We start from the raw sequence: 13089 nt of genomic DNA, 5'->3' as shown, positions 1-13089 counted from the left end.
CGTCTTCTAAGTGATATAAAGCTAACTGAAGCTCAATAACTTAGAAATTACACTGCAATCCTTGAAGTAACATTTTAATGTCATTGCAGACCCACCTTGCCAGACGGAGTTCAGCAATATTCAGAAGCGGCAAGGGGTAAAGAAGCTCCTAGGTGAGTAATTGATCATTCTTTTGAAGCCTTTATTGCTTACATAAATAACCCTAGGGAAACAGCAACATAAAATCAATATTAATCCAACAAAGATAGACCACACTCAATCTCAACAGCAAAATTTATGAAGTTTCTGAAAGCCATTAAACTTACTTTTATTATCTTACCTATTGAAAGATACTATGTGTGTTTTATTACCCTAATATAATGTTCACTTTGAAAGTTGTTAAGTTAAAAAAAGTGACTTAAACATTGCTAAAGTTAGATCATCAGCAGAAAATTCTAATATTATGGTTAGCAATTCAAAAATTGTATATATATATATATATATATATATAGAGAGAGAGAGAGAGAGAGAGAACTAATATCTCGTGTATCTCAGGGAAATTATTGGAAGAGATTAGTGTTTCTCACTAGAAGTTTTTACTAACTTAATTTTAGTAAGCAAATATATGTAATAGATAATGATGATACATAGTTTAGATAGATAGATAGATAGATAGATAGATAGATAACCATGTTTTTTTTTCAATTTTAGTGTCACTTTATGGAGGAGATGTTGACTTACAGGAGGATGCATTTCCACATTTCCCTAAGACAGGTGTAAATACATTGCATGCTCAACCAAAATACTATCCTACTCTATCATGGGGTCTTAAATTCTCACCCTTCCTTGGCACTCCCCTCATCCAACTTCTGAGTCCCAGGGTCTCCTGAGAGAGATTACAGACTGTTAAAGTTTCAATGTCTATATTTATTTTTTTTGTTTCTGAAATCCCATCTATGGATAGTTACCATATTCTACTCAAAACCTTGAACTGTTCAAATGTGTGGGTTTCAATAAGCTCTTTGTATGGTTGTTTTTTTATTCTTACAACAGAAATATTTTTAGATTTATATATTATGGGACAGAAAAGATAAAGAGAACTAGAGCACTATTCAGCTCTGGCATAAGATCGGACTTGAGTCCTCTGAGACTTTAAGCATGCACATTAGTACTCTAATAGGTTGAACTGCTCTAAGACCATAAACATATTTTTTACAATAAATGTTTTGTGAAATTTTTCAGATTTAAAAATCCATGGCTGGGGAGATATCTTAATGGTTATGAAGAAAACCTTCTCATATCTGAAACACTGGGGGTTCCAGGTTTAATTTTAAGCATTACCATAAGCAAGAGCTGAGCAGTGCTCAGATATATACAAACAAACAAACACACCTATATTTACCATATATCCTTTACCAGATCTTATCTAATGATTATCTTACTACATATAAATAACCATTATGTATTTTCAAGTCTAAGAAATAAATATTCCTCTAATTCTATGAATTAAACTCCCGAGACTGTATTTAGATCGCAACAATTTTTCTACTGATGTCCTCTTCTGGTTTAGGATCCACTGTAGAACATCACATATATATTTATTTCTAATTCTAATATCACATTATTGAGGAAATGTTGATTTATAGGATTTTTTGTTGTCACCATAGTACATTTCTACATATATAATTTTTATATGTGTCTGGTTATTGGGAAAGATAGTCAAAAAAGCAAATTTATTTTTTTTTTTCTGATTTTTCTGGAGCTTACATTATCATATTGAAGCATTTATCAAAGAATGTCTGTTGTTTTCGATGGGTTATGTTGTTTTCGCCGGGCTGGCTTCACGGGCGGGTAACAGATGACCAGGGACTCATGGTTGAGCTGTAGGCAGTATCTCTTTATTCATGCAGGACGCAGCGCAATCTAAGCCGAGCTGAGCTAAACTAAAGGTACAGTACTCTAAAACTCACAATGCTGTCTTTATATATACTTCCCAAGTAGGGTGGAAACAGGATGTGACATAGAGAGGGTGGAGAGAAAAGTGACTGGTGAAAATCAGGGTGTGATAAAGAAGGGATCAGGGTGTGACAAGGAGGGGGGGTGGAGCAAAAACATATCATGAAACAGTGGGGATTGAACCAATGCCCTGGAGGGAGGTGCTTGTTAATAGCGGTTATGTAAATAGAATGAAGTGGTTATGTAAATAGAATAGTGTTAAGCAGGGGGGATTTAAACCAAATGAAACAGAAGGGGTCTCATGCATACCAACAAATGTCAGTTGATTTCTAAATTATTAGTTAAACATATATCATTTTTAATTTGCTAATGTTAAATAATGTACATATGAAAGTCAACTTGTATCTCTTATTAGACTGAGAGTTGGAATTAGTAAACCAAAGCCAAAATTACTTAATTTATTTTAAATTATCAAACATAGATACATATAAGAGAGGAAATTGTAGTGGGGTATTGAAAATATACACAGAGAGAAGGAGATAGTTATCTTTCAGTATAAGAAACTTTATTTTAGGTGGTAAATTTCAAATCCATTCTTACAATGAAGAGGGGGTTAAGGTGAGATAAAAGATGCGTAAAGTTATGAAAACATTGAATATGGTAAAAACAGCTTTATATGGAAAAAACTTGGAACTTACAAAGGAAACCTTTGAGAAATAAAGTACGATGTGTTTATTATTGAAAGAACAACGTATCTCCTGAGTGAACCGGATGATTTGAAACACATGACATGAATCAGATATTAATTCTACATTATTCTTTGGAAAACAACACCCTTTTTTCATAATGAGAAATGGAAAGATAGAAAATTACGTACTAGAAAATAATGTGAACAGTTCATTATGACAACGGATAGAGCCATGACAGTTAAGACTTTTGTGTTTGCTCGATATGCACAACTAATACATAGCCTAGAGAGAGTAGTGTATGTGTGTGTGTGTATGTGTTGAATGACTAATGTGTAGTCACTTATTCATAATGTGTGTCTCTGCATGTTTCATTTAACAGGACAGTACCTTCCCCTTTGTGATGAAGATGGTTACTACAAGCCAACACAATGCCATGGCAGTCTTGGGCAGTGTTGGTGCGTTGACAGATATGGAAATGAACTCATGGGATCCAGAACAACTGGTGTTGCAGATTGCGGTAAGGTGTTGCAGATTACTTAGTTAATAATTTTTCACGCACAAGATTGAGGATATAAGAAAGTATTTTGTTTACTTGTTCAAACATTTAATAAGAACGAATCTCAGGAGTCAGGATGTAGTGCAGCGGGTTAAGCGCAAGTAGCGCAAAGGGCAAGGACCAACATAAGGATCCCCATTCTAGCCCCTGGCTCTCCACCTGCAGGTGAGTCGCTTTACAGGCAGTGAAGCAGGTCTGCAGGTGTCTATCTTTCTCTCCCCCTCTCTGTTTTCCCTCCTCTCTCCTTTTCTCTCTGTCCTATATAACAACGATGGTATAAATAACAACAACAATAATAACTACAACAATAAAAAACAAGGACAACAAAAGGGAAAAAATGAATAAATATATATATAAAAGAACCAATCTCTGCTGGGCTGGGCAGACAGCATAAAGGTTAGGTAAAACGCTTTCATTCCTGAGCCTCCGAAGTCCTAGGTTCAGTCTTCAACAGCACCATAAAACCAGAGCTGAACAGTGCTCTGGTCTTTCTCTCTGTACCTCTCTCCTCATTAAAATAAAATAAAAAAAATATTTTGAAAAGAACTAATCTCTTTAGAAAATTCATTATATAATATATAATGTATAATATAATATCTAATATATATATTAGAGGCACCAGGGCTTGGTGCCTTCATGACTCCATTGATCCCAAGAGCTTTTTTTTTTTTTTTTACTCTAGATAGAGAGTGTGAGACAGAGATAGAATGGTACAAAGAGAAAAAAAGAGAGAGAAGAAGAAGAGATGTCACAGTATTGCTCACAGTACTGTCACTCGACTTTCTGCAGGAACTCACTTTTGATGGCCCAGGGATCAAACCCAAGTTCTTGAGTATGAATGTGTCTGCCTGACTGAGTGAGCAAAGTGCTGACCTTAGTATAGTTATTTTTTAGGAAGAATAATTAAAAGGCAGGCTCCTTTTTCTACTTAAATTCCAATAACAAATAGTAACAGATAGTAGTTACTTTCTGTTTTCTCTTCAGTTAAGGCAGAACTTTGTCACTGATTCCTTTAGTTGTGTACATCTAAGCAATATGCGTTTTGTGTCATGGTGTTCCTTTGCATTCATTAGTAACGGTGTCACAGAGACTCTGAAGCTTTGCTAATCAAAGATAAAATGTTTATTTTTTCTAATTTGGTATATACATAGCATATTTTCTTAAGTATGGAAGAAAACTTTTAAAAATTGTTATTATCTTTATTCATTTATTTATTAGATAGTAATTGGTTAGAGACAGACACAAATTTAGAGGAAGGGGCGACAGAGGAGAGAGACAGACACCTGAAGCACTACTTCACCACTTGCAAAGATTTCCCCCTGCAGGTAGGGAACTGGGGCTCGAACCTGGGTCCTTGCACGTTGTAACATGTATGCTCAACCAGGTGCCCCACCACTTGACTAGGGAAGAAAATATTTAATTATTTGAATAGTAGTTATAATTAATATTTGAGTCTATTTTGAACATGTGATTGAGTTTAATTAGAGATAATATCACAACTAACGAGCATCATATATATGCATTTAAAAGCTGTAAACATCTCATATTTTTGTTTCATTAAACAGTTTTCCAGAATGCAAGTTTCAAATAAGTAGCAAATATTATGATTATGTTGAATTTTTACTACAAAAACAACTTACCTATAAATACCTGAGTGAACACATATATATGAAATTAATATTTCCTAGCTATGTCCTAATTAATATTTCTTAAATCTAATATATTAATTTCAACTGATACAAATGTTCAAAAATAAGGTACATGCTAAGCCATATATTTTAGAAAATGTTTGGATGTCAATCTTTAGTATTTTTTACATTGATCAACTGTCAGTTATTAATTCTAGAGATAGTGGAAGAGAAAGAAAGGAGAAAAGAGAGAGACACGGGGAGAGAAAGAGATAGAGGGGGAGAAAGAGAGAGAGAGACAGAAAGAGAGAGAAAAAGAGTCCACTCCGAGTCAGACTTCTTTCACAAGACAATTCACCAGCAACTATCAAACAAGCTCAAGGGGTAGAGGGAAGGAAGACAGGTAATCTAACCCAGGCAAGACCAAGGCCCTGATTGGCCAGGTATTCTGTCACTCAGATGAGCTCCAGCCTCCTTCAAAAAAAAAAAAATCTTTGCTTGGAGAAACATCTCGGCTCCTTGGATGACACCTCTGCTGTTCCAGAAATCTTGATAAAGAAGTCAGCTCCGCAGGCGGGCTACCAGAAGTAGCTGGTTGGCATCGGAGTTGGTCTTGTGGCTGGAGGACTACAGAGCAAAATAGCAAAACCTAAGACTCCCAGCCAAATCCCTGTTTCCTTTGTCCTTTTCAGCCTCTGTTTGCCAGCCCAAAGGTAAATTATAGGGCTCTTCCTTGGTGCCAGCATGACCCATCCCTGCACTCCTCCTCCACCACTGACCTAGAACTCCTACCCTCACCTAAACTTCCCAGGTTTAAAGCAGCCTCTTTGCAGGGCTCATTCTAGGTGTTGTCTCCAAGTTACCATCTTGGCCAGAATTCTTTTTTTTTTTTTTTTTTAAACCAGAGCACTGATCAGCTCTGGCTTATGGCGGTGGGGGGGAGGGGTGCAGGGGGGGATTGATCCTGAGATTTTGGAACCTCAGGCATGAGAGTCTCTTTGCATAACCATTTTGCTATCTAGGCCCAGCCCCCAATTTTTTTTTTTAATAATTCAAAGTTTTATGTAGACTTCTAGAAAAAACTGTATTACTGGGGATCTGAAGATTACTTACGAGTTGCATGTGATCCTTACATAAGAGAATGATTAATAGCACCAAAAGGAACTCCATGGGCAGTGGGCAGTACTATGATGTTTCTCCTTTCTGTTTACCCTCTCATCTCTCCTTATCTTTCTCTTTCTTTCTGTCTCAGAAAAATAATGCGTAACAAAAATGAGCCTGGAGGTTACTGAGCTGCATTATGCATGAGCAAGTATTCAAGTTTATTCCCAGTGCCACAAATATACACAAGTAAATAATGAAATTAAAACTATTGAGCTAAAAATCATACATATGCATCACTAACAATAATTATTTAGCACTTTTTTCATTTTTATTGCTCAGTGTTTTAACTAAGTATAACATTTCAGAGGTATAGTTTACCTACCCACACATAATATGTATGTCACTGAACCCTCCAACAGATTCCCCCAGTAACCACTAGAGATCTCACAATACAAAGTTTATGATAGACTTTGGTTACTTTTTTTTTTCAGTAATAAACACTTTTATTCTGCAATAGACATTCAGTCTAAGAACTTCTGAACTGTGAAGAAGTATGTTTAAGCTACTTGGTGAAGATAAGATTCTTTTATTCTTTTTTATTTTTTATTAGTGATTTAATATTAATTAATTATGTAAGATAATAGGGGTATGATTCCATACAGTTCCCACCACCAGAGTTCTGTGGAAACTTCCCTATTGTTTTTTTCGCTCTGGGAGTATGAACCAAAATCCTATTTGGGGGCCAGAAAGTGGGCATTCTGTCTTCTGTAATTGCTTCTCTACTGGACATAGGCATTGGCAGGTTGATCCATACCCCAGCCTGTTTCTAACTTTCCCTATTTGGGTAGGGATCTGGAGAGGTGAGACTCCTGGATACATTGATGAGGTCCTCTGCCCAGGAAAGTCAGGATGGAATCATAGTAGCAGGTTATGTATTTTTTTTTAAGTTTCATTTATTTTATTCATATATATTCCACACTTGAGTTAAACAATCCAATAGTTATCCTTCATCTCTTCACGTATTGTACTTAGCATAATCACTCCTAGTTAATTTTTAATAGATAAATTTTCTTAATTTGTTAAGTAGGTTAAAGATCAGACTAACATTTTATTAATATCTTTAGTTAGTGATTTGGTTATCACTGGGACTTCACTGCTCTACAATAACTTTTTAAGATGAGATAGAGAAAGAGAGAGAGAGAGAGACATAGCAGCAGAACTTCCTCTAATAAAGTAGGGCCCAGTTGGCAAAGCAGGAACATCACTGAGGAAAGCTTTTTTGTAGGCTCTAATTTCTTCAATTTTCATAAGAATGTTATTATACCCTTGAGAGTACCTCACTACTCAGTCAAATAACATTGATGCTTGTTTTTTTTTTTCCTTTAGCTATTGATTTTGAGATCTCAGGAGATTTTGCAAGTGGAGATTTTCATGAATGGACTGATGATGAGGATGATGAAGATGATATTATGAATGATGAAGATGAAATGGAAGATGACGATGAAGATGAAGGGGATGATGATGATGGTGGTGATGACCATGATGGATACATTTGATTGCTCACAGCAAAGAAATAAATTCTGCATTCTATTACTTGCAAAGTTATAACCTATTGAGAATTATCTTCTTACCCTAAAAGAAAATCATTCTGAAACTCACATATTTTATACAATTAACTATTTCAACTAAAGTAATAGAATATTGTGTTTAAGTAAGAATCACTTAGTTTGAGAGTTTATATGCCTTAGAGAGAAAGGAAACATGTGTGGAATCCAGTTAGACTGAAGAAAGTTATAAGTAGCTACTGATATGAACAACTTTACATAAGAACAAACAACATAAATCTCGCACAGACCTGTGCTTCAAGTAAAATGTGTCATTTTCTAACTGATATTTAAGTTTCATTTACAGTAATTTCTTCATAATCCAGGTACCAGGAATTTTATAAACATATGCATGCCTTAATTACAATTACAAACAAGTATCTTCCCAGAGAATGAGTTCAAGCTGAAATGAAAGTACATACCACAAGGTAAGAAAAAAGTGAAAATTGTAAACTCTACATTATATTTATATTAAAAATAAAGTTTTTGGCTGTGAAATTATCCTGTATCTGATAAAATATTTTTAAAATGGGAAGTGTGGAAAAACCATAGATTCTGAAACCTAAAAACTGAGTTGTCCTTTCTAAATTTTTATTTTACTTTAGATGACAGTTTTAATTGGATTTTTTTTATAAACTTAAAACAGCATGATTTCTTTACCTTCTGTATTTTTGTTATTTTCTGACCAGCAAGTTAGGGTGCAAAATTTCAAGTAGGAAGACAGAATGAAAGATTTCACAAGTAGTTGGTCATTCACACTAATGTAAAATTTAAAAATCTTAGTTCTTATTTTAAACAGTACTTTGCATTCAACATTACATTGTCATTTTTGTCACTAGTATTGTCACTTAGAGAACATATTGTATGGTTCCTTGCAGTATAGAAAATAGAAAAGTTTAGCATGCATACCGATATAGGATATTAAGCATATATAAGCACACCTAATGAATAAATTAATACCAGTAAGGGTATTGCTGCTGGAATGATGAAAATGGAATATGTTTTTTCTTTGTATCTATTGTTACATAATTGCCATGTGAAGTGGTTTATAGTTATTGTGTAGAGTAGCATTTGAATTTAACTGTAACAAAATTATGTTAATTGCTGTATTTATGTTAGCATGTTAATTAATTGAGTAGCCTTTTTGGAACAACATTGCTTTTAAGTATATCAGGCCTATGGTTTTGTGCCCATAATAAAAATGATAAAATCTGTTGAATGTTACACATTGATATTGTAATTTAAATAGTGTATTTACTGGCTTCCCAACATTTAATCGAATATTAAATTGGTGGATCATTCCCATTTGTTTTATACACTCTATAAAAGAATTTTATCAATGATTATATGTAGTATTTAAAGTATAATGCTTTTTCTTTTTACTGTCTATGTATAGTTTACAAATAAAGAGTCTTGTAACCACAAACTGTTATTTAATAATTATCTGGAAAATATATATTAGCACTAAATATTCCTAATCTATCCTTTTAATTTATAAAAGTAAGTGTATCACACAATTAAAGAGGTTACACACCAGTGGAGCAAGTGTGAGGTTCTAAGTTTTATCCCTAACTGCATGTATACGTAAGAGAGATAATCTAGTTCTCTCTCGCTCTCATTCAAATTAGTGAGGAAAGTTTTGCAAAATTTTGAAATCAAAGCTCTTGGCACCTTGAGTATCAGTTTTCTAAATATGTTAAAATGATTTTTTGTTTTGATGTTTTAGCTCTTCATTTGTCAGAAATTACAAAGGTAATTTTCTTGGATGGATATTTTAAGCCCATTTTTGTTGCATCATAGTACATTTATCTATATGCAACATTTCTAAAGAAACATTTTTGAAGAGTCATAGAATAACCTTGTATATGAAAAATACATTGGAATCATAATGTACAACTTGTTAATAGGCTGAAAAAAAGATAGAAAACCACTAAGGTTTATCCACTAAAATTTATATAGAGATGTACCATTGAAATTAAAGTAATCAATATAGTGGTCTTAAATTAAACTGTATTTAAAGAAATGTTCACTAATGGAACAGATTGAGTACTTTATTCTATGTATAAATATTTGCATATTAACATTTTATATTAAAGAAAATGTAAATGTAACTATCTTAAATATTAATCCATACAGCCTGTTCATAGCATATTCATAATGAGTTTATAGAGTTTCATAAATAATTTTCTTTGAAGCAAACACCTCAATGGTACATTTTAGACAAAATAAATAATATCTTGGCTGTATATAGTAGGTCAGTTGGGGCCCAGTCCTTGATATATTTTGTGAGATGTTGGATAAGTGAGAGAAAATTAAAGAAACTAAAGCAAGCCAAATAGAAACATCACTGTCAATGTGTTTCTTGTAGTACATAAAAGCATTTGTGCACACATGCACACACACATACTAAGATCAATGTCTATAACAATTTTAAATAGGTCAGTTCACATTTATTTGTAGACTATTCATCTTGAATGAAATATGCTATCATAGTTCACATCATATATTCTCAAATGCAGAAAAGGAACACTTCTAAAATATCTACATAGGCATAAATATGCAAATAAATGAAAATGTCATTCCTGTGTTGTTTTATTTCAACAATATTTTAAACTTACAATATTGTCTTAAGTCACTGCACATTCTATCAACACCAACTGGTATTGGCGTTAATATAGTTTAAAAAATAAAAGTAAGGTATTTCATTCAATGTGGCATATATTTTCACAGGAAATAATGACAATTTTTATTTCCATAACTCAAAATATTTCATTATTTCTAATTTCACTTCATGAAACTTTTATCAGTGGTTGATTCAACAAGTGTTTCAGAGAACATTTTAGCATTTGCTAAGTACAATAATGTGTATTATCTCTCCTGGGGTAAAGCAGTTAGAATAGTTTTTTGGAGTAATCACTATATCTTCCTTGATTGTATATGAATTTCTACCATTTTTGTGCTACGTAATGTCTCTTTTACTTATTTGATATGTTCCTCAATAAAAATTTTACCTAGAAAATAAATACATTGTGAAATGACTTAAATTAAAAATGACAAATTATAAGCGAACATATGAATAAAATATCTTCTGTCAGTGTAACTCATAGTATTCATGTTCAAACTTTTTGCAATCTTGGGAATTTAATTTATTTTTATTGATCAAGCAACCTATAGTTTTTGAACCACATATACACCTGTGTTTGAGCTCTAAGTGTCTCATCTTTCTCAACAATCAACCATAGCTTAATATACTTTCCCAAGAGGATTGATGTAAGTGAAATATTATATACTAACATAGGAACTTTGTGTATGTCAAATAAAGGTATCTATTAAATGTTACTTTTTCTGCCAAGTCTTAAAAATATCTTAGCAAGTCATTGTTCTGTAGGTGAAAATATGCTGAAAAATTAGCTTGGCTTTTAAAAATATATATTTATTTATTTATTCCCTTTTGTTGCCCTTGTTGTTTTATTGTTGTAGTTATTGTGATTGTTGTTGGGTTGGACAGAGAAAAATGGAGAGAGGGGAAGACAGAAAGGGGAGAGAAAGATAAGATACCTGCAGACCTGCCTCACCGCTTGTGAAGTGACTCCCCTGCAGGTGGGGAGCTGGGGTCTCAAACCAGGATCCTTACACTGGTCCTTGTGCTTTGCGCCACCTGCGCTTAACCTGATGTGCTACCCCCAACTCCTTAGTTTGCCTTTTTAAAAAGTTTTATCTACAGTCATCCAAACAATGATCCAGTTTAAAGGGTCTTCCTATACTAAATAAAAGTAACAAAAGGAACATACATAGGAAGGTCATTGTAAAAATATAAATGAATTAATAGTGTCTACAATATAGCAAATGTCAAATAAATGCATTAATTACCACTACTCATATTGACATGCATTACAAAATCACATTAAGAAATCTGAAACTGTGGTCCAGAATTAGTATAGTAGTAGAACTTTGGATTTGAAAGAATGAAATCCTTTATTTGAATGCTATTCTGATATATCTCTCTCTCTCCTTCTCCTTCTCCCTCTCTACTTAAAATAGCTATTTAAAGACAAATTACAAATCCCAGCCCACATATCTTAACAAGGTGATGTTCCCAAGTATATCTTCATTTATGAAGAGATAGTTACCAGGTTGATATTGATGGATATTTGTGCATGTATTCTAGATACTATGCATTAAATGTCAAAAACATTAAACTTAGCATGAACTGGAAAACACGTAATATGTCTCTAGTATAAGAGGTGAAACGACAGAGAAATTAGTAGTACTCAATATGCCTAGTTATCTTCCTAATCACAGGACATATTTTCCTTTTTAACTTAACAAGTTGAAATGAGTTTTAGTCAACTGAGAATGAGCTGAAATAATGTGTTTGGTGCAGTTGACATTGATCAATGTTACATCTGTAATTTTATCCAGTTGTTTTCCCTCTAGTCATTTAATCAGACCATTGCTATTTCTACATTTAAATCTACAGATATTCCACAAATAAATTCTGTATTCTTATATTCCACACATGCATAGAACATATTTTGAAAGCACCTTAAGGTAAAACAAGAGTGCTGACAGATCATATTAATGAATCATACAATAAGTAGCACAGGTAAGATGTTCTCTGGAATCAGCTTGGATTGATAATGCTTTGTAATATTGGACAAACTATTAATTTGCTGTTGCTGTTTGTCAATAAATATGTGAGAGTTTATATCATATAGCTATGACAGTGCTTTGGTGAGAGTTCTAATAAAATATCTAGCTCAAAAAGTTTAGCTATCATGAAGAAAACAGAAAATTCAGGAGTACTACAAAACCATGGACAATCTAACCATCATATCTTTAATTCTGCCTCTTTCTGGCTTTATGACTCTAGGGAACTTGCTTAAATATCTGTGCCTCAGTTTTCTTATCAGTAAATTAGGTGTGGTGTTAATTTTAGAGTTATGGGGAATGACTATATTTTTTAAAATTAAAATAGTAGGATATTTGACATTTAGCACTAATAGTTATTGATAAGGAGAGAAGATTGAATATTCTCTATTAATTTAGCACCATTACATTTTTGTTTTAAGACGGGATATAGAAATCGTTGCTTTCTGCTCTATTAGGTAATGTCTAGACCAGATAAATTAGGTGACCTCAGAAGGTCACCCAGAACATCAACAGAAACTATATCTCAAGCATGTGTAGCATCAACTCTATGAAGTCAAATTTTAACGTGCTTTTAATCTTTCAAAAATGTTATCTCTTCCAATATAATTTCAACTTAAGAATTAATTTTCCTAAAGCATTGGTTATTCAGAATTTAAGTGACACTTTAAAAAAGTAGATATTTACAAAAATTTCCTAATATGGATTTACCACAATTATCATTCTGTGTCTTTCTTCATTGTGAGCTTAATGGTTTACAGTACAGTTGTTAGGACATGGGTACAATTCCTCATCTTTCCATGATAGGTGCCTGGAAAATACTTTTCCCCCGGTTTATGTCCTTTTCCATCATCATACACCACCACCTGAAACACTCCCCTTCCCCAGCTTTTAGCCCTGTCTTCCTTCCCCAGAATCCTTTG

General features: G+C 33.3%; 1 protein-coding gene across 1 annotated transcript in view; it reads left to right on the top strand.

The window, feature by feature from the left end:
* SPOCK3 (SPARC (osteonectin), cwcv and kazal like domains proteoglycan 3) overlaps window positions 1-10855 on the top strand; it is a 450961-nt gene extending 440106 nt beyond the window's left edge. The window contains exons 9-11 of the mRNA XM_060184155.1: window positions 90-152; window positions 3004-3141; window positions 7299-10855. Coding sequence (XP_060040138.1) covers window positions 90-152; window positions 3004-3141; window positions 7299-7468 — 371 coding nt within the window. The 3' untranslated portion in view covers window positions 7469-10855. The remainder of the gene's footprint in view (window positions 1-89; window positions 153-3003; window positions 3142-7298) is intronic.
* The last annotated feature ends 2234 nt before the right edge of the window (window positions 10856-13089 follow it).

The sequence above is a fragment of the Erinaceus europaeus genome, chromosome 2 (genome assembly GCF_950295315.1).
Source record: "Erinaceus europaeus chromosome 2, mEriEur2.1, whole genome shotgun sequence".
NCBI classification, from domain to species: Eukaryota; Metazoa; Chordata; class Mammalia; order Eulipotyphla; family Erinaceidae; genus Erinaceus; species Erinaceus europaeus.
This window is presented reverse-complemented; position numbering and strand designations above follow the sequence as displayed.